The sequence below is a fragment of the Necator americanus genome, chromosome III, assembly GCF_031761385.1.
Source record: "Necator americanus strain Aroian chromosome III, whole genome shotgun sequence".
In the NCBI taxonomy this organism is placed as follows: Eukaryota; Metazoa; Nematoda; class Chromadorea; order Rhabditida; family Ancylostomatidae; genus Necator; species Necator americanus.
In genome coordinates, this window is record NC_087373.1 from 24,950,534 (window position 1) to 24,971,836 (window position 21,303).

Here is a 21,303-nt window from a genome sequence, read left to right on the forward strand (position 1 = left end):
TTACGTCCGAAGTTGATAGATACTTTACTGCTGGATGTAGGACATGCTTACAGTGAGGAAATATACATGAGTTGAAAATAGACAGTGGGAATCTCCGAGGGAGGAGGATCGACCCCACTCCAATTTTAGCATAGCCTGTGATTTGGCAACTTATGTGAAGTGAAGGTCGAGATTGTATTTTCTCCACTCTTTTTCACCGCTACGTGGTCGTGTCATTCGCTGCCGTTCTCGGACCCTAGAATGAGTGAAGCGTAGCCAAAATCGTCTAACTACTATGTGATAGAAGTGCTCCTCTAGAACTAATTATGATCTGATACATAAAACAAACATATGACTCATTTGTTGCGGGCGGAAGAAACTGCACTCCTTTAAAATTATTATAAACAAAACAAAAAACCGTGCAACGACGACCCTTCAATCTCGATGGGTCCGACTGTCTTATTTCAATCCTATCCTATTTCAATTCTATGGATAGCCCTCAACTACACCAGTTTTGCACGTTTTGAAACTTAAAACAGGGTAAATATAGTAAAGTCAGAACGATATGAAGGACGGTGCAGTTGCTTCTACGCTCGAAGCGGCGCGGTGCAGCGTAGCGGTTAGGATCGTGGTGGAACCCTTACTATCCTCATCCACCGCTGCAGTGCATCCATGGTCCCATCTCGATTCCAGCTGCTCTCTTCACCGCGCTGCTTTGAGCGCTGAAGCCTCCGCAACAACATCGTTTTCACCCGACCATACGTACTACACATAAAGTGCAAAACTGTCCGTCCTCAACGACAACGGTCCGACCCAACACATTCAGAGTTCCAGGTGACTCTGATATTGAGTCATTGAACGGAAATCAAATCTGGACATCCCCCATGGGGTATCGCTCTACATCGCTTACTCGGTCTCGTTTACAGGGCTTGTACTATACACCGCATAGGGGGAATTTCGAACTTGAGTGTGTGAAAAATTGTGGAACGTTGGAGCAAGAGCAGCATGTTCAACGCCACTGCAGTGAGTGATGATAAAGAGCGAGAGAAGGTGGTGAACATTGCCTTAGGCGATGACTGGGTTTCTCGTGTTGTGTAGTAAAGTGGTGGACGGAACTTAGGGGTAGTCGACGGTGCTGATCATGAACATACGTGGTTCGTAGATGACATCTCCCAGCAATGGCCGATTTAGCTCTTTTTGATCCTTATGCTGCAAACCTCCCGGTTTGCGGAATGCAACAAAACTAAGATTTTTCATTGTGGGTATCGGTATGTCGCAAAAAGACTACAGATAATCACCGGCATTATTTACATCAACCCATTGTCGCCACATAGACAGTGGCAACGTGATAGCTAAACTTTTCTTTCCATACACTGGTCAGAATTCTTTCATCTGGCAAGGAACTTTTGCACTTTCTACGGTTATCCGCAAACTTCTAAGATCAGCAATAGGAAGATCCTTGGGTGACCTGCTGTTTAAGTACCTGACTACTTACTTACTTGCTTACTTACTTGCTTTCTCACACATTGGTATCCATCGTCGAAAAACAATGCTACCAAGGAGAGAGGCGGCGCCGCAGGCAGCTCACTTAAATCATCAAAAACAAGTGCAAGTTTGATCTCAGAAATACCGTTGTCTGCTGTGACGATTTCATTCAGATTGTTTCGCTACCCTCGCATTTAAATTGACGCAGTGCAAAAGATTAATTGGTGACGTGAATTTCAAAGAATTACCACTCGATGTATGGGAACGTATAGAAGAGATAGAAGGAACACTTAGTGTTGCGGACAGTAATGTTGAGGATTTGGATGCTCTACGCGGTCTAAAAATTGTCGCATGGAAGGGTAAGTTTTGTTTGTAATAAATCCCCTTAAATCTACATTTACGAACCTATCATCTTACTTTTCCAGTCCCACCTTTCGTTATTTCTCATAATTACAAGCTTATTGATATTGCTGCACTGTTGACCATGCAAGTTGAATCAAAGTCGTCCCCCCTTGTCATGAACGATAATCCTAAAATTTGTCACAATATTGCTGAAAGAAAACAACTGGAAAAATTTCTGGAAAACGTTAGAGTTTCTGTGCCGTTTAGTCAGCACTGTCGTAAGTTCCCAGCTTTTACATCCCCAAGTAATTGATTGATCGACAAAATTTTAAGTGAGGTCGTGCGATGGCGGAAATATCAGTGAGCGATATTTGAGTGCTCTTAACAAGCACTGCAATGTTATTCAAGGGAATGTAATTCTTCATGGAATTGAAAGTGAGTTGTGAAGCTTTGCATTTTTTCCCCATAACTACCATTGTCCGCTTTGGTTATGCAACTCAGAACTGTTGGTGTCAAACTTTTTTTTCGAACGTAGATGTTCCTTTTTTAAATTACTTTAATAAGATGTAGTAAATTGTTGCCTGCTACATATTTGCTTACTTTTGGGAATCGATAATCAGTAAATCATTTGTGAAGCTCTAAAAAGCGGCTCTAAAATGAAATCGAAATTCCATTTCACCCGATATACCTGTCACCTAATTCATTGGTTTACTTTGCTCAGGTAGTCCTATACCCAATCAGTTTTATCGCAATCCTGTGAATAAGAATACATTTTTACTTCTTTTCTGTTAATTGTTCAGAGCTACCCGAAAACATTCGAAAATTGGAACAAGTGGAGATTATTAATGGGCGTCTTCTTGTCACAGACAACCCAGCTATAGACAATCTACTGTTTCTGCAAAATTTGAGAGAAATAAATAATCCTGAGCTTTACAGTAAGTGTATCCTCAGGAAACACCTTTTCATCAAATGGACAAAAATCCCCAGAGTACCTAGTTTATACTTCTTGCTTGAAACTTTGTTTCAGAACCTGGAATAGTTGTTAAAAATAATAAAAAGCATCCACTTACTGGGCTTCTTTCGTTACAAAAGGTCACCGGTAGCGAAACAAGCACGGCTGTAACTAAGAAAGTGAAACATTCGTCGACAAAAAGTTACAGCGAAAAGACCACTAGAAAAAATGACCGCAGTACGTCAAAAACGGTTAGTGGGTATCCAACTGTCAGTAAAGGGTCAAAAAATCCAAAGAATCAGAATTCAGAAAGATTGGACGAAGAAAACAACGCAAACGATGAAGAGACCGAAAACTACGACCAAGAAAATTCCTAATCCTGTCGAGGACAAAAATGGCAATAAGGTGCGCAATCAAACTGCTGACAAAGGGATTTCGGGCAATGCGCACAGAAAAGGTAAAACTTCGTCATCGAAGAAGTACGGCAAACTTATTTGGTTGGGTGGGTCCTGCTTTGTTTTTTCATTTTTCTACCACCGAACAAAACAAAAATGTTCGTTGCAGTGATAATCATCTTGTTGATAATGGCTATTGGGGCGGTCGTTGCAGCGGTTGTTATAGTCAGGATGAGGAGAGGAAAGCAGCAACCCAAAGAACGCCCTGGAACCGTAGTACAAGATGCACAGAAAAAGGACGGTGGCACAAAGAATACTGATGCGCCGGCTATGAAAAACTCGAAGAGCTCCGAAGCAGTAAATAAGACAAAAACTCAATCCTTGTAGAACAACTTATGACATGAGACCGATTCTCTTTTGTTAAAATGACTACATGTAAACGAGTTACATTAACTACGATAAATATAGTACAGTGATGATTTCAATAAACACTTGCATGCTTTAGTGGGCCTCAGCATCGTTTGCAGTTGTTCCTCTTCCTCACAAACATCATTCAAGATGTTCGCAAGTTCTGTACCCCACTTTTGTGACGTCCTTGAGCAATTATTTGGTTGAACTCTCAACTGATCCCTCCCTACTGCAAGCACATCTGTCCGTCTCCCTTGAGTAGGTTCAGTATTTCTTGGGATCTGCAATCCATAGCTGAAAGCCTCAATGGAAGCCAGTTCTTCATTGGGGTTGGGCTTCATCGAGCCCAGGGCGATAAGATAGGAGGTCACATGTGCATATAGTATTATGAGGTTGTCGCATAAGTCTCCTCCAATGCCTCTGATGATCTCATTTCGCATTTCCCGCGAACGCCGACATGTGTTATTGTTTAGTGGATCCGAAAACACAAAATCGGATCTTGCTGGTCTTCCATCGTGAAAAGAGAATCAACGTGTAAGAGGCTTCTGGAAGACATTAGTCCTCTGGTACGATCGGCGTTTTCATTCCTATCTCCTAATCAAGATCTTCGGACTTTGCAAATTTCCTTTTCCTTTTCCCTTTCGGCGTTAAAATCTCTGGCAATTTGTACGAAGATTTCTTTCTGTAGATGAGTTCCTCCAGCTCTTCGTTAAATCTGTCCTAGTCGCTCATCAGTTGCTGAAGTCAGTGAGTTTTGAAGGAGGAGGAGCTTTTGAGAGGGCATTTGATTCCCCAAAAAATCCAGATTTCGCTTTTTAAGAGGGCAATCCGAAGCTCTTCAAATGTCGAGTCGTTCTTGTGTCCACAATCAAAGCCGTCCTGACCAAAACGAAATTAAACCGACTATTATATTGTCCAACGTCTGAGACAGTAGGGTCCAGTGCGATGCATGACAGACCACGATCCTGTTAGGGAACGTACCCTCGATATGCATCGCTGTTTTCATGCTGCGAGTCACATCCATTCCGGTATGAAGCTGTAAACAGTTATGGTGAATTGGACGACCAAATGTTCTACTTCGACTCCTTTCATCTATTTCCTGACAAGTATCATAAGGCATCTGGGCGGGTGTGGCGCAGTCGGTTAGAGCCGTTGTTGCCACACGGTCGAGGGTTCAAATCCGCCCTAGCGCAAAGCAAGCCCTTCATCCCCCAGGGGTACCGATAAATTGGTACCAGACTTGTCTGGGGAGATAAAAACATTGCATAGGCCAACACGTGTTCCAAAAAGACCTCAACGATTACGAATTCCAGTAAAACGCGTTGGCGCAGTGAATTCCAGTAAAACGCGTTGGCGCGTTGTTAGCACTTTTGTTCGCATCATCGTCTAATATGTCATTCTTCAGCATATCTGAGCCGATCGTGTTTGACCGTTGGCGGTCCTAGAATAAATCCATCGTCTCTGTTCCATGTTTTACGAAAGATTACGTCTTGTTTGAACTGTCCATCCAACGTTAAGTGTCTCAGATTTTCTTCCATTACTTTCGGTTAGCCTCTCTTCCACGAGCAGGTGGTCCTTTTCACTTTGGTTCCGGTAGCATCCTTGGTGGAACTTGCACGAGGATGTTCGGTTTCCTTATGACGTGTACAAAGGAGCGAGAGTAGTTCCTTTGTGACAGTTTTAAAAAGGTAAGCAAGATGTTAAGGTTTTCCTTTTCTTACTGCTGTTACACTGTACTTCAGCGTAAAGTCCATGATTATAAGTTACCGTCGCGCAAAAACAGTTAACCCTAGATAGCTTCCTTTCAATGCAACACGGGCAATGTTAACTTCTTCATAATAGAGCTTATTGTGGATGGGCAAACTTGCAGCATGACTTGGGTGGCTATAAGAGTTGACCCTAAACTCTGTTGGCGAATTCGTCTAAGCGCATCTTTGCTGAGTGTCCCTCTATCAGCGGTCGTCGCTTATCAACATACAGCCCAAATAACAAAACTAATCTACGTGCCCAGTCGGCTGTCGGTTCATTCTGATTCCTGTCGCCACTTGATCCAGATTTGCTTGGAATCTATAAGACTGCAGTCTTGATCCATAAACCAATCTAGTTCTAATAAAAAGATAACAACGAGTGGTGGATCTCCGTGCTGCCTGGAGCGAATACAACTACATCAGCGACAGACGACATCAGCACTGTACTGCTATCCATGGAGTGAAGTTACCTTCGATACTGATCTGGCCCTCGCGGATGGTCCAACGTTTATTGAGACAAGAGCCCCAATACATCGATACACGTAGTATATACACGAACAAAGGGATGACAAATTTCAATTTTCTTGAGAGAGGAATGCTACTAGACATAACATAGGCCTGACATTTTACTCTTATTTTTATTCTATTGGATTTCTCATAGAGCAGTGATTCACTTGAAGAATTTTCTAATATGTGCGAGAAGCGGCATTTGATGGAATTCTATAGTCATTATTCTGTACGGTTACAGAAACTCCCAGCAAGAGGAGATCAAGGTGCTTTGTCGTGAAGCGGTTTAGGACACAACTTAGTGATCAATTCTAACACTCTTATGACAACAATGAGGAATACTAGAGTCTTACAAAAGGAAAAGAATGAGGTAATGTTGTTTGTAAACGAAGATATCATTTCTGACAGGTGATTCACAAAGAAGAGGTCTCTCTTGATATTTCTTCCAACGTCAATTGCACTGTAGCTTTGTGAGATAATCCTTTCGTTCACAAACGCAAGCAGTTCTTTGATTGTGAAGTTCTCGATCTCTCCCGGGCAGGCGGCAGTGCAGTCGGCGATAACCTGAGATGTGTCGAACATGAGTAATATATTGTTGTAGAGAGCGTTGACGGCGTTCGGAGTCGTGTTGAACGTTGAGGATGAGGCATCTGAGACGCGAGTGGATGGTCATCTTGTGGGCTGCTCTTGTCATGAAATCTGCCGTTTGATACTGGGTTTTCTGACGAGTCTGAAGAAACGCTGAGATTGCGTTCTCTAAACTCGTTGTCCACTTCATTGAGCAAGAGGTCGAGTTCTTTTAGCTGAGTCACAGCTTGAGTGACGGAAGTTCTGTAGTCTCCATATTTGGTGATATACTCGTCGAATTGCTCGGTTTGACGCGGACTGGATTGCTGAAGAGTGGTCCACTCGTCGTGAAGGGATGCTATCCTTTGTATGCTTTCAGCAAGGATGATCTGATACTGTGGAGCTCCAGACGAAGAGATTCGAGCTGATCTTCATCTAATCGATCGAACTTGAGAATCTTTTCATCAATGTCGTAGTTCTTTAGGGTTTGTGGTATAGACGCGCAGTTTCGCTGGATCAGCTTTTTGAAGAAGCCGATTTGTCTTCTGATTTTGGAGCTACTGTCCTGTGGCATCGTGCAGCGTTGCGTGGAGGAACTTCAGGGTATTGACGAAGGGATTGATGATGCCGTTCCTTGACTGAGTCGTGGAGCTGAGAAGCGAAGGGGTTGACGATGTCGTTCTTTGAGTGAGTCGTGGGATTGAGAAACAGGTCCGCGCAGGTACCGTGTTCGCCACTTGATCTCGCCTTCACGGATGGTCCAACGTTTATTGCGACAAGAGAACCAAGACATCGATACACGCAGTATATATACGGACAAAGGGATGACAAATTTCAATTTTCTTGAGAGAGGAATGCTACTAGACATAACATATGCCTTACATTTTAACTATTGGATTTCTCATAGAGCAATGATTCACTTGAAGAATTTTCTAATATGTGTGAGAAGCGGCATTTGATGGAATTCTATAGTCATTATTCTGTACGATTACAGAAATACAAGGTCGATAACATATTGAAATTTCGTGCTGCTTCTGCAAATATAATTATATCGTCAGCGTACTCGAGATCGGTGAAGGGGCGTTCTGATTCTGCTAGGATAATATCGGCAGGACACTGGTCTACTGTTCTACGCATGATGTTGTCGATGGCGATAATGAATAGGAAGGGGTCTGCCAGTCCTCCCCTCAAACGGTATAGTACATCCGGCTGGTGTTCGAACTGCAGCAATTGTTTTCTGATTCATGTTATCAAGTAAGCAAAAAAAATTACTGACACGCCTGATGGCGCAGACTTTGGCGCAAGCGCACTGAGAAGACGGCCCAGACGAAGCGGCTTCTTAGTCCAAAAAGGCTAACTGCGTTGGCTTCGAATACCGCTGCCACATTTCGATTACTCTACTGACTATGAACACCTGGTCAATCGTAGAACGAAAGCCGGCCTGCTCATTGTTTCTTCGCGATGTTTCATAACTCGATTCAGGATACTTCGATCTAAGACCTTAACATCCGGCAATGAGATTCTTCGATAGATTTTTGGATCTGTGATAGATGACTTTTTGTGTAGTGGAAGAACGGTGGCGTGTTTCCACGAGTCAGGTGTGCTTTCGTTGATTCATGCTGAACGAGTGATCTTTGCTAGTTCACACAGATCGCTAATTCCGTCAGAAGCTGATGGCGATTCCAGGTTCACCATTGTGTCAAAGTGATCCCTCCAAATTGGAAGGGTTGCCTCACCAACTGCTACTTCATTGCTAGGGTGGAGGACTGGAGAACATCTTTTCATTTCGCCGCTGTACTGTCTCAGTAAAGAATAAGGTAGGTAATAAGTAAGGCTTTCTTAGGGTTCTTGTCCCCTGGCCTTTTCAAACACTTTCGCTCTTGATATCCTTTTCCGACCTTGTTGCAGCTGACTACGCAGATTCTTTCTCAGACGCTTCTCCTTGTTGAAATCACTAGTACCGCGGGCTGCACATACAGAATTATTTATATCTGGATCTTGTTTCCACAGATATATTCCACTGCTCTAGAACCGGGAGCGTTTCTTTTGCCTGATAAATTGGATAAACTTGGATAGACTTTGTGAAGGCATCGCAAAGCTTTCTTCAGGTTCGTACTCGAACATGTATGGGCACACGTTGGCGGATTTTCTTTCTGCACTTTCTGCCATTCAGGCCTGTCATTCTTCGATCGAGGAGGATCTCCTCGGCTTCTTTTCAGACAGCAATCAGCCTTGTAAACGCGGCCCCTTACTTCGAGTCATACATCGAAGAAATTCAATAGAACTGTGTCGTGTTAACTTCTAACTGGAAAAGCAAACAGCATAGTCTCAACGAGCGCTTTTATTGATGCTTTTTGAATTGTTCTTTAATCTTCCGCAGGAAAAGTCATCAACATTTGAGACATATGGGTACCTCTGCACATGATTGCTACACTTGGGACTTTACAATGGCTTTTCACGGTGACTTATATCATCATCCAAAATCTTGAAAGTTTTGGTCTGCAGAAAGATATAGTTCAGGGATCAAAGAATAAGGTGAATTTTTCTATTAAGCTTCGCGGGTGCTATAAAATCATGAATTATTTTCTTTTTATAGGTTGGTAACATTGTCTGTCAATATGTTCAATTGCTTAAGGAATTTGTACTAAATTTTGTTTGCAGAATGAATATTAAGCTAAGGAGACGGTGAGGACGTTACAGAAGATCATTGATGATAGAGGAATTCGCAAAAAAAAAATGTCTACAAGTGGTACAAAGGCTTGGAAGGCCGAGAACGAGTTCAAGACGAACAGCGCCCCGGACAACCAGAACAATTGCCGGTGAAAACCACGCCAAGAAAATCAAAGATTTCCTGCCCCAAAATATTATTTGAGTGTTATGCGTCGTTTGCGTGAAGCTATTCGCCTCAAAAGGTCAGAATTATGGGGACAGTTCCTGGCTTCTGCACCACGGTGATGGACCGTCCACCACTGCGTTGGTTCTTCGGGAGTATTTCGCCCGAAACAACCTATATCGTTCCACAGCAACTGCATTCGGCCTGATTTAGCACCACGACTTCTGGCTGTTCAACGAACTCAAAAGACGGCTCCGGGAAAACAGTTTCAACCCCTTTGACGAGATAAAAGCTGAATAGAAGAAAGTGTTACAGGCCATCTCCGAAAAGACTTGTCTGACTGCTTCGAGGATTGGAAGCAAACGTTGTCTTGACGTTTGAAACACTATAATTCGATTCGTTCATGAAAATCCACTTCAAAAAATTTTCTTTGGAATCGTTCAATCTGGGTGATTTCCGAGGAAGCCGTGAACGAAGACGATCATAGGTGGCATAGGTGCAGATTATATTTTGCTCTGGGAAACTTAAAATCGCACGAATCAGTTAATCTCTCGCTAGACGTCTCTGTACTTTAATTGTTCTTGCGCAGGGTCGCTAACGGTATCCTGGCAGCACTTCGCGCAAGAATACTACTGTGCACATCTTCATTACATCACGAGAGAAAACACTTTTCAGGTCATCGAAAGCACGCGACCATTTGAATAAACTTCAGGGAACATGTTCTCTCTACACGCTGTTGTGAAAGGTACAAATATTGTGCTTACTTTCTCCCTACGGTGCTTTTCCGATTGTGTTTGCTGTGCAAAACGGGCAAAACATCCATTTTTTCCACAGTAAACTATTTCTCCCGTTATTTGCTTCACATTTTTTGTAGAACATGAGATTTGTTGTAGCTTTGTATGCGAGGTTTGGAAAATGTTGAAATTATCACTTGTCTGCCTGAACAACTGAAATTGCTTATTATTTGACTCTTGGAGAACAAACAACTTATGTATAATTAGTAAATGAAAGTTGCAGTGCTAAGTAAATCTGGTAAATTGGTGCACGCTTCCATGCGGTTTAGTAGCTTAAAGCTAATAATTGAATGTCTAATGTACAAATAGCAGTGTAATAGTAAATATCGATAGTTTTGCTTATAACTAAAAGTTTATAACTAGCTAAAAGATAGATTCATTAAGGATAAGCGTATCCTCTCGAGTGCCGTGTCTCGGCAATCCGCTGGAGGTGCGCCAACGCGTTTCACCGCATTCTGGAATCGTTCTTCGCAGAGCAGTTTGGTAGCAGTTGGTGGATCGCTTAAGAATAAAGGCTTTGGCTGGCACCAGGGCGAGTTCGAACCATCGATTGCACAGTCACCGCCAACCTCTTACCGAATGCGCTATGCAGAGTGCATCTAAACAATCGATCATATAAAAATTCGATAAAGTTCTCGAGCAGTCATATTCGAATTGATGAGGTCATAATGAATCAATGCTTGTCTGGTTTTTTTACGACAAAAAATGTCTTTTTTGGAATGGAAAAAACCATGCTCGACTAGTTTTCTAAAAAAAAACAGGGCTTTGTATACAAGCAATGCAATTGTTTCTGCCACTTCTACTGGTAAATCAAACAAAAAAATTGAAAATGTTGTGTTATTTTCATCTTTTAACTCCGTAGTTTGTAGTATGGAAACTAATCAACAACATTAGCTAATCAGCACTAAAAAAACATTTGTTAGGGCAAATTCCCAGCAATCAAGTGATACCTGCACAAGGGTGGATCTTCTGTCTCAATTTAAGGGGATAAAATCCTATGAAAAAACGAAATTTATCCCATGAAAATTTTGCTGAAAGAAACAATGAGAAATTATGCACTAAAATCTTAGTCACAAAAATCAAATGCATGCAATAAAATTCTCGCAGCCACTTCTAAATTTTCCTTTTTTGTGGATTCGACAGAAATTTACATGTTAGCTACCAGCACTAAGTTTTCTACTCTCTCGACAAGAAAAGAAACGTTTGTCTTGTAAATCAACATTTGTTTTTCTTTTCTACATATGCCACATCTATCTGCTGTTCTAAAGTTAAATTTCGATATCATTGAAAAACAGGGAAATTCCTCTACTCCCGAAACGAACACTAATTTAAAACGTAGTGTAAAAATGAATAAATTGACTGGACCAGCCAGCGCTTAAGGACACTCAAAAATATCGTACAATGAGAAGTCGGCACGTTGGGATATCCAGAGATCGGATCGAGTCCGAATTTGGAATGTCTTTAGATCCAACTTTCGATCATTTCCATTCAAAGTCTCTACGCTAGAATTTTATTTATTCTGCTCCAGACATAGGTGTCCTGAAGTGAAGCCATGACCTTCCTTTACCCAGTCTTCTGGTCACATTGAAATGCCTTGCTTGTTTTAAATTTTGTTTTTGTGTGCTTTCTGCTAGTTATATTAGTTGTCAGCGTTATGATCACGTTGTCGCGAAGCATGCGCACCTAATGCGCGCATTACACTGTGTCAACGAAACGCGTCCGATTAGATACCAGCGGTCGCGGACCACCGACGATATCGCCGCTATCGTCGACTATCGACGACATCGCCTGCGGCAATTTCGTCGCTGACCGACATCGCCCTTGATCTCTGACTATTATGTCATTTTTTGTTCCTTCCAGGGAATTTCCTCTTCTCTTAGGGAGCCTAGTCCTCGGATTTTTCTGAACTTTTTTTTGCCTCAACGTTCATCGTCCAGATGGGAAATAGGACCTTCTTTGACACTAGTGGTTCTAAATACCTCTTTTTAGTCTTCAAAAATTACTTAAAACTGAGGAAGAAAATAGAGGCTGCCTTATACACTTCTCGACTTTTACGTGACCTACTTCATGGGGACCTTCTTAAACACCATTTCGCTTTGTCCCTGCTATTCGACAAACCGACTACAAGAGGGTTCCAAAAAGAAATTGTCGAAAACTCCCAAAATAAAATGCACAGTTTTTGGGCATTACTGTCTCAGAGTCACTCTGTAGATTACTTCTTTGGTGACTCTGCTTTACATTCGTTCGCTAGCCACTTCTATATGTTTCCTTCCGTCATCAGTCCTGAATAACCGGATAAAATGCCATTTAATTTCCGCTTAAATGCATCAGAAGAACTAATACAGTTTCTGTAGATTCCGGTAGTAATCGCTAATGCGGCGGCGAGTTCCCCAATTAGATGGAAGCAGAATCGCTACGTCACACAAATAAGGAAGCGCAGTAGCGCGTTTTCGCAACAAAACGAAAATTCTAGAAAGAATCGGCCTGATTTATTCTTCTGTCACTCACCTGCAAACGTGCAATTTATCTTGTTCTGGGAGGTAGTTGTGGTGCAGCTCATTTAAAAATTGCTTTGATGCTAATTTTTACTTCTATTATATGTGCTTTCAAGAAGATGTGTACCTATTCGGCGCAGCTCTTAGTAAAGGCCAGAGTGGATTTGTAGGATGAGACTTAGGAATTTCAAGAATTTGACTGAACTTTCAAGATGTTCTTTTTCCGGAGGGTGTAGCGTAGGTAGGAGGTTCTGCTGTCCCTTCACCGATGATGTTTTGAATCGCTCTAGAGCCAACCATGCCTTTCATGTCTTCGAGGTCGATAAATTAGTACCAGACCTGTCTGGGACGACAAGAACACTGGCCAAAAAAAAAACAAACCTGAAAGGATAAACAGAAAACGCTTAGACACATCCCTATAGGGATTGATCAACGCCGTGCCCTTCATCCTTTATCTTTTTTCTAGTTGCAAACGGCTCCTCGATAGTACCTTTAACGATGTCCTACTAATTGCGTGCAAAAATATTTATTCAAGTCGTCCTCCTCACATTTGTTAATGCCGTGCTGCCATTGGGGATGTTATCAGCTTGAACCTCCTTCTGTAGGATGACGTGCCCTTTCAACGGATCGAGAGTTACCTTCATGGAAATGACTGAAGACGATGCACAAGCCGGAACGAACAAAGTCGCTCTTGGACAAGGAGTCACGTACGGACAATATCTTCAGGTGAGAAACGTTTTTTTTTTTTGTCAGTAAAATGAAGTTTTGAAAAAGTTTCGAAAAATAAGCCAAGAATAGTGGAGTTCGTTTGTGATCTCTGCGTAAAACATAACGATAACCCTCCATTCAAAACTAGTGCTTCTTTTTGCTTTAGTGAATATAAGCCCTTAACAGGGAGAACATGTTTTGTGCGCAGTTTCAGCTGGGGGTTTCCAGTGGTTGCTTGGAGTTAGTTGCAATCACGCAAAAGGTCTTACAGGAATTGATGAAGTTTAAGATGTGTATTAAATAAATTAATATTCCTACGGGCCGGTGCTCAATACTCATTCGATAACTCCCAAAAATGAACGACCTTATTTTTTCGGATTTTTTTTAGTTACACAAACTATTGGACTGCCAGAAGCTACAGTCAGAAGAGCAAGGTCATCGAGTAGACGACGAGCATCTTTTCATCATAATTCACCAGTCGTACGAGCTATGGTTCAAGCAGATCATCTTCGACATCGACATCGTACGCGAACTACTCAACAACACAGTACGTTGTACGTTGTTCCCGTACTTCTTCACAATAACACGTTCTACACCCTCACACATCACAAATGATACCATCCTGAGAACTCTTCCCTGAGCTTGCCAGTGTTCATGTATCACGTCGGTAACGGCTGCCTACAAATCCTTTCTTCAACTCGTTAGAAAAGCTGAACGACCTAAGAAGTCCGTCAGCGCTAACTGTAAAGCGTGTTAGTGTAGAATTTTCTAGGAAGATTACGTTATCCATCACTCATAGATGGCACTGAATACGATCAACCGTGTAAGGCCTTTAAAAGCATCAGCCTTGTGCACGCGCGCGTCTTCCGAGCCGTTTTTTTACGGCAATTAGGAAGAAATGGACGGAACCACACCCCTCTCCATAATTTACTATCCCGTTTACAAATACTCCATCTGAAATCCGCACTACCTCAGATTCGTGGTATGCTGCCTTTAATTACGGCACGATGAAAGTAGAGGAAGAGTGTACGCTGCGTGGACGCGCTGCGGCCACCCGGATGAACATACTCGGAGTCGACTATATTTCTAGTCGGTGAAGTCATTGTCCCCTGTCTTGTATTATAATTTTCCGGTTATTTTTTGAGAATACTTTCATGCAGCCGACTTACAACCTTGTCCATTATTTAGACGTTATTTGAAAATACGCGACGTCAGTTAGAAGTAGCTTGAGATCTCAGTTGTAACGGTCAATTGTAAAAAATTGTAGGTGCAACTTGTAGTCTGTTTAACCTATAATAGGACAAGTTCAAAAGATTTGATTAAAGTGGGACACTTATTTCCCGAAGAATGTCCTACGTTGCCAGAAACGTGATGCCCACAGAACGTATTCAGCAGGATGAACTCGAAGAGTCAAAGATTGCTGCAGAGTAGAATGACAGAAAACCTACGTTTCAACAGCGCACTCTTCTCACTCCGTTGTTTGAGGGGAATTAACCTACTACTACTACAGTCAGATCAAAACGGTATGAAGCACTGACAGTTGCGTAAGCGGCTGCGCTCAAAGCGGTGCGGTGGAGATGGCGATTGGAATCGAGGTGGGACCGTAGCGAACTGCAGAGATGGGTGGCAGTAGCGAGGATCCTTACACGGTCCCAACCGCTACGCTCCACCGCGCCGCTTCGAGAGCAGCCGCTTACGCAACTGTTTATGCTTCATGTCGTTCTGACCCAACTGTACACTCCCACCGTTGTCGCTGTGGCAGATCACAGAGGATAGTGTTGATTTAAGATCGTTGATGAAACAAAGACGCTTCGCATTGTGTCTGGCCTGGATCGAACGGTACGTATTCTGAAACTGCTCGTCGATCAGATAACCATTCTCGACACGATGAGCCCTCTTGACTTCGTAGATTTTAGGTGAGCTGGCTTTCAAAGATTCACTAATTACTTCAAAAAAAGGAGCTGTACTTCTTTTCTACTATTTTTCCCACCGACCATAAAATCAATTTCCCTCCTTTTCTTTTGTCTGTTAACAATTTCTGCTGCAGGAAATACCTCACACCTGCTTCCGGTTTCCAATCATTGCAATTCCGGCTACTAGAAAATAAGATGGGGGTTCGCCCGGATAGAAGGATCAGAGTAGGCCAGCGATTACTATTGTTCCCTTACGCTCTCCGATTACTGTTCTAACGTACACGAGTAAAAGGTCATCTTCAGTACAATGCCCAACACTACAAAAACGTGTTTCTCGACAAGAATGAATCGCAGACACTGGAAGAAAGTGAGCAGAACCCCTCGCTCTTGACGCTCATTCAAGTAATGTTCCCTACGTCGTCTTCAGTCTTCATTTCCTTCCACTGCTGAAGTAACATTTTCCAGAACTGGTTAGAAAGAACTCCTGGTCTCAAACAAGCTGAGGTGGACGGTGAGGTTGAAGAGGGCTTCTGGCCACGATATGAACGAGCAGTCAAACGCTACCTGGGTGATCTATATGAGGAAGCAATGGTAGAGGAGAACCTTCCCGAATAGGATCATCTGTCTGTTTAACAGTTGAAACTTGAAGAGAGAAGGTCTTCCACAAAACGTCCACGATCAACTACTCGCCGAATATCACAAAACCAAGGACTCATTTGCGACGATCCTTGATCCTAAACAACACGCTCAGCAGATTCTCAACGGTATGGAAAGTTTTTTTCAAGACAGCTGAGAAAGTTCTTGAATGATGTTCTCTGGGATTTACTCTGCAATAGTAAAATCGTGTGAAGGAGTCTAAATACACTGGAATAGAGTATGGAGGATTCACAATTCTTCTCCTCAAAATATTTCGAAGAGAGCAGTGCAATTTTTCTTTCTCAAAAAAAAAAATCCAAAATGGAGTATGTTTGTGACATCAAAAAACCCCTCTAAAGATGTTTAAAAATCATGCATCTCTGTGAATTCTCTAAGAATTTCTTACGGTTGTTCAGCAAATTCCATACCGTGGCCGTGCACTGTATTGACTCCAACGCTCCAACCTTAATTCATCAAGGAATTAACTACTTTACTAGCTAAAACTAATGAATATGCATACTAGTACAGACCTATACATAGTGTAACGACAGTACTGTACGGTTCAGTTTCAGAATACAAGATAAATGCACATTTTTAGCACAGTTTTCTCTCCCTCCTTTTACTGTTGCCTCTTTCCATAGAAATGAACTCATCGACAAAATTTCAAGTGCAACAACTCCATTGAACCAAACGTTGGACCTACATGTGATGTTAGAATAGAGTTAGAAGAGTTAGAGTTTGGTTTTACTTAGTGAAATCAGGAGCAGTTAGAAGGGAACGAAAGTTGTACCGGTTTATGTAAATATTTAGCATTCAGAACGCTGTTATCAAGAGGCACAGGTGAAACGCAGAACATACCCTACAAATCCAAGAATCCGTGGCCTCAGAAGCATCCAAAGTCTCAGTTCATCCGATGAAGCAACTCTTTACACCCATCGAAGTGCTAAAAAGAAATCATGTGAAGTAGGCTTTATCACTCAGAGGGATCTAAAGAGTTGCTCTGTTGGGTAGGATGAAGCGTTCGGATCCTCCACTTCTAGAGGGGTGTTTCGGTTCCTGGAAACTAGATTTAGTATGTTTTGGTCGGAAGAATGAAGAATGCAAGGGGCAAGAACGGTTGATCTGGCACTGCTTTTGTCGGCCTGTTCTGGATTATTGTTGTCACAGAGTTTGGATGTGAATGATTTAGGAACACGATTACTGTCACACGACGCGATGAAAGGAGCGCTCATGATCTACTTCTACAGGTAGCACTCTCTTTACCATCTTTCCCTCATAGCACTATTCAAGTAGCAGTATTCATTCTGTACAGCTAGTTTACATTGTTTGTCACGTTTTATCGCTGATATTAGTTGATTTTATTCCTAGTTTTAATCCTAAGGCAAAGCCCTTGTCCCCTCTTTCTTCAGGATTAGCACACATTTTTCCAGAGACATGCCTCGGTTTTCACAGCCTTATCAGATACTCACGTACCTCATGGACATCGACAGTTTGTTTACAAAGTGGAGATGTGAGCAGCTGTGTTTTGCTGCAATTGATTGCTTTGCTGAAAAATGACTGTGGTCGTTTAGATAATCACGTAATACTCGTCCAACGAATGCTCGGAAGCAAGCAAGGAACCGGTGGCAGCTCGGGTTACATGTATCTAAGAAGCACCGTGAGGTTCGAGTAGTCCTCACAGTCGCTGTTATGTTAAGAATCCCTCACTTATTTTAGCGACAAATACAAAGTGTTCCTGGATCTGTTCAACCTGTCCACATGGCTCATTCCAAGAGAGTACATCCCATCGCTGTCGGCCCGGATGGTGAAAACGTTGTCTGAGCACTCGAATCTGAACACGTCGATAATGTCGTCTGAGAGCGAGTGAATCGCCATTCCAATCGATCAGCACACTGGAGCCAGCGACCGAACCAAAGCCAGAAACGAGTTAATAAATATCCGAAGATATGTGTATCAGCGTGGTCGGTGGCCATTCGCGTCAAGAAACCAATCCTGAATTTGTAGAGAAAACAAGCACACAAACTTATCGCAGCGATTCCCTCTTTTCTCGTCATTTTGCAGGTCGCATGCTTGTTCGCAAACCAGAACGATTCAGGATTTGAAGTAGAACACGTAGGGGTGTCCCAAGGGGGACGATCAATGTCGAACACTTTATTTTTAACCTTACAAAGCACTTGGCGGAGGTGAACAAGCAAGCCCGTACACTTCTACAATCTTTGACGATCATGCAGATGAGTGTGAGGCGAGAGATAACCACAGATTTTCCAATTAGTGGTAAGATCTGAGCTTTCACACGTTAGTTCCAAAACACTGATAACCAACACGGTTTTCTAAATCTGCACATGCCCAAAGACTGCGAATCTCGGCTATTTTAACGTCGGTTTTCTCTTTATTGTTCCTGAAGAAGCTCGACCTTACAATTTTCCGAATTTTCTAGGCTGGGGCTCATATCTTATCTAGGATTTGGTGCTCGGATGACTCCTAGACCACAATTGAGGTTTACGTTCTTATTCTTTATGAATACTCAAAGAAATGAAATTTTTCCTGTATTCTGAAGTGAGAAGAACTTGCTAATCTCACCCACATTCATCAGTCTGAACATCTTTTACTTCTTTTTACTTGGGAACTCTGGAGCAGTTTGTGTTTGCAGGCAAATTTCTAGATGCGTCGTCTTCGTATTATGAGAAGGTAGGCTGCTGCAATATATTCGACGTGGTTGGAAATTCATTGTTGCATTTATGGTTTCGTGAAGCGGTGGTAACAGAAACACAGTAACGGCATGCACATTCAGTCACGTTCCGCTTATCCGGCCACCGCCCAAGTATTACGTACGTTGAACGCGCGTTCGTAATCCCCAAGCGATTCTTAGTTGAAAGGGAAAGCGGTGGCGCATCCGGAGGCGGATTGAGCAGCGCCAGACACTTTGTCCTTTATCCTCTGTATATCTAGTGTATATATTAGCTATACAATCATTCTATAGATGTATTTCCTGTATGTATCGAAAAAACTTGGATTTGGTACGAACGAAGCTGTGGAATTTAGAGCAACATCTCAACTCAACCATGAGAATGCACAGAATTTTTATTTTTCTAGATTTTAACGAGAAGAAATCTCTTTACTTTCTCACCAAACAAGATCTAGTGCCTTGGCACGTCTGTTGGACTGCTGCTACTAATCAGATGAGATCTGAGTTAATGTAGGTTTGTTCCACGAGCTGCTTCTTCTTGTAAAGGACTGCTCCGTTTCCGTGTTGGAGCTCTTTCCTATCTTCTTCGAGAAGCCCAGCTTCTTCCTGAGATATCGCCTATATGGAACAACAAAATACATCGTGACACACGGGTCGATGATAGACACCACCGGGGACATCGCAAACATCAGATATTCAGCGGTAAGCGATCGGAATGCGCCGAACTGTACGGTAAGGTAGAGGATTTTTGTAGGAAACGAGAAGAACACAGGCATGAACGACTGGATCACCAGAGCCTTAATTCGACATTTTCTAAACTTCACTACACTTCTATGATGAATGTATGATGAAAATTATACAAGGGGATCCGCAACATTAAACGAACCTTCACCATCATTTTGAAAATTCTCATGTTACTGGCGGACATTTTAGAATGGCTGGTCAGCACCAGACGTTGAATCTGAAATGGATATTCTCTGGGTCCCGGTAACTAAGAGATGATTTCTTCAGAAAAGGTTCTTTTACTTTAAATCTCCACCGCTCTCGGCTAATTCTGAGATCAGCCCGCAGCTCACCTTCACTCCGGCGATTATCATGACGATGTACGATGAGACTCCGATGGAGCATATCACAACAATCAAATACATAACATAAATGCTCCTAACGTTCGGTAGGCCGCTATAATTCCCATATCTCTCCAAGTCGTACTCTGGTCTGAGTTCCTCAAGAATTGTGTGAAGTTCCGAATAATCCGGATCGTATACAAGCAAGGCAATCTGAAAAGTGCGACAACATTAGAACTACGTTCAAGGCCACCGTTTCTCTTTGAACTAACTCCGGTCGAAAGAGGTAACAGAAAGAAAAGGCCGATTCCGATCAACAGCTTCTCTTCGCTTGGACTGCTCTCAGTGAGTGTTAGATACTTGTAGACCATACACATAGCTATCGTCATGAAGGAATAAATGTCAATGGTGAGCATCAACGACGTGCAGAAAAGCACCAGCCGTGGCATGTTCAGGAACCGTGCTGGTCCGAGGGCAACATAGCCCAGCGAGTTCCCAGCGACAACAAATCTGCAAAATTGTGACTAGTCTCAACTATATGTACACAAACTCCCACATGTTTACAGGAAATCTACCGTACTTACTTACCGTAGTTGCAAGAAAAGGGTAAGAGCTGACAAGAGAAGTAGTGCACAGGTGGTATTTCCGAGTAAAATACGATACTCTCTAATACAGTCGTTCTTCTGGGTGATGATCAACCAGAGCAAGATCAAATTCAGCAGGATTCCGATCAGGCTATACGTAATGTACACAGTAGAGAACAGATGATCCAGGAAATTTTCCTGTTCCACGGCGGACGTCACCATCGCTATACTGAACTCTGGAAACACAGCGTTGTAAAACGGATGATCAGACAATTTCCTATGAGTGTGGTAAACATCAGTCTCGCCACGTTAGAGACGGTAGAATAATTCCAAATACGGCCTATTTTCATCAAAAATCAAAAATAACGCTGAAGAAAGTCTGACTTTCGTCAAAACTGGACAGAAACACTGCTTACTCCTAGAGGGAAATAAGTGGTTGGTGGGAAACTCATTAGCCACTAAGGTGAATTAATAAACAGCTGACACAACTCACATAAACAAAATTTCTAATAAGCAAATGACAACATGATAAACAAACTTGAGAATGGGAATTTTCTTTTGGATTGAGAATTTGTGCCGCAGACAATAAGGTTGTGGAATATTGGAAGATTGAATAAGCATTGGATTGATATCTGTTTTTAGCTCACAATTTTGGTTCCTCCTTTCCTGTTGTTCATTGTGACACTAGCTAGCTGGAATTGTGCCTTGATATGATCCTTTTCAATTCGTCCCTGCAGTTGGTCCTTATTCTCTCCTGGAGGTGGAAAGCCATTAAAGGATAGCAAAGTTGGTGAGCCCTTGCGCTTGAGGTCCCCCACCCGTTCGCCCAGGGTCCCGTACGGATTCCTCCGTTCGAGGTTAAGTTGGTCACCCAAACCCTGGTATTCGGTTGTCTACTGTAGCGTTCTGGGTCTGGGAAAAGGATCTCGCGTGAGGATTTCGCACCTTCTGTAGCAGGAGAATGACCTACCAACCCACCACTCCTCATGCTTTAAAGGGCCAGCCTTGTTGTGTAAAGTTCAGGCGAAATTCTAGTGAACTCTGTTCCTGCACCTGCAGATGTACCATAAAACAGAAAAAAGAACGAGATGGAACAGAGTTCACTAGAATTGAATGCTTGAATAAATAAATAAATAAATATCATAGAGAAAATAAATACTTTTTCTCTAATTTGCTTTGATGGATATTAAAATGAAGAGTTTTTGTT

At 42.4% G+C, this 21,303-nt stretch overlaps 3 protein-coding genes across 6 annotated transcripts in view; 1 reads left to right on the top strand and 2 right to left on the bottom strand.

Annotated features, from left to right (window-relative positions):
* Positions 1–17,629, top strand: part of RB195_010833 (uncharacterized protein) — a gene marked incomplete at both ends in the record, with an annotated part of 28,656 nt that extends 11,027 nt beyond the window's left edge. Inside the window, 23 exons of one of the 3 annotated variants that reach the window (XM_064192000.1) lie at positions 1,638–1,823; positions 1,890–2,084; positions 2,140–2,241; positions 2,607–2,741; positions 2,834–3,009; positions 3,068–3,260; positions 3,323–3,510; positions 6,418–6,492; positions 6,868–6,986; positions 7,950–7,981; positions 8,070–8,109; positions 8,195–8,200; positions 13,111–13,231; positions 13,602–13,760; positions 15,002–15,129; positions 15,261–15,351; positions 15,430–15,528; positions 15,592–15,717; positions 15,776–15,890; positions 16,952–17,009; positions 17,193–17,272; positions 17,334–17,424; positions 17,479–17,629. In XM_064192000.1, coding sequence (XP_064049583.1) covers positions 1,638–1,823; positions 1,890–2,084; positions 2,140–2,241; positions 2,607–2,741; positions 2,834–3,009; positions 3,068–3,260; positions 3,323–3,510; positions 6,418–6,492; positions 6,868–6,986; positions 7,950–7,981; positions 8,070–8,109; positions 8,195–8,200; positions 13,111–13,231; positions 13,602–13,760; positions 15,002–15,129; positions 15,261–15,351; positions 15,430–15,528; positions 15,592–15,717; positions 15,776–15,890; positions 16,952–17,009; positions 17,193–17,272; positions 17,334–17,424; positions 17,479–17,629 — 2,666 coding nt within the window. Of the gene's footprint in view, positions 1–1,637; positions 1,824–1,889; positions 2,085–2,139; positions 2,242–2,606; positions 2,742–2,833; positions 3,010–3,067; positions 3,261–3,322; positions 3,541–6,417; positions 6,493–6,867; positions 6,987–7,949; positions 7,982–8,069; positions 8,110–8,194; positions 8,201–8,804; positions 8,919–8,979; positions 9,069–13,110; positions 13,232–13,601; positions 13,761–15,001; positions 15,130–15,260; positions 15,352–15,429; positions 15,529–15,591; positions 15,718–15,775; positions 15,891–16,951; positions 17,010–17,192; positions 17,273–17,333; positions 17,425–17,478 lie in introns of those variants that run through there. The other 2 variants (XM_013444226.2, XM_064191999.1) reach the window with 2 other exon arrangements.
* RB195_010834 (uncharacterized protein) lies at positions 3,603–4,001 on the bottom strand (the record flags this gene model as incomplete). Its single annotated transcript, XM_064192001.1, has 1 exon — positions 3,603–4,001. One exon carries the CDS (start codon positions 3,999–4,001, stop codon positions 3,603–3,605), a length of 399 nt encoding a protein of 132 aa, XP_064049584.1.
* Positions 17,630–18,937: 1,308 nt separating the features above from the next.
* On the bottom strand, positions 18,938–20,318 carry RB195_010835 (uncharacterized protein; the record flags this gene model as incomplete). Of its 2 annotated transcripts, none has more annotated exons than XM_064192003.1 (6): positions 18,938–19,054; positions 19,120–19,245; positions 19,335–19,409; positions 19,525–19,725; positions 19,785–20,022; positions 20,101–20,318. In XM_064192003.1, 6 exons carry the CDS (start codon positions 20,316–20,318, stop codon positions 18,938–18,940), a joined length of 975 nt encoding a protein of 324 aa, XP_064049585.1. The 2 variants fall into 2 exon arrangements, with proteins under 2 accessions (XP_064049585.1, XP_064049586.1); XM_064192002.1 differs by having other exon boundaries at positions 19,117–19,245.
* Positions 20,319–21,303: the final 985 nt, after the last annotated feature.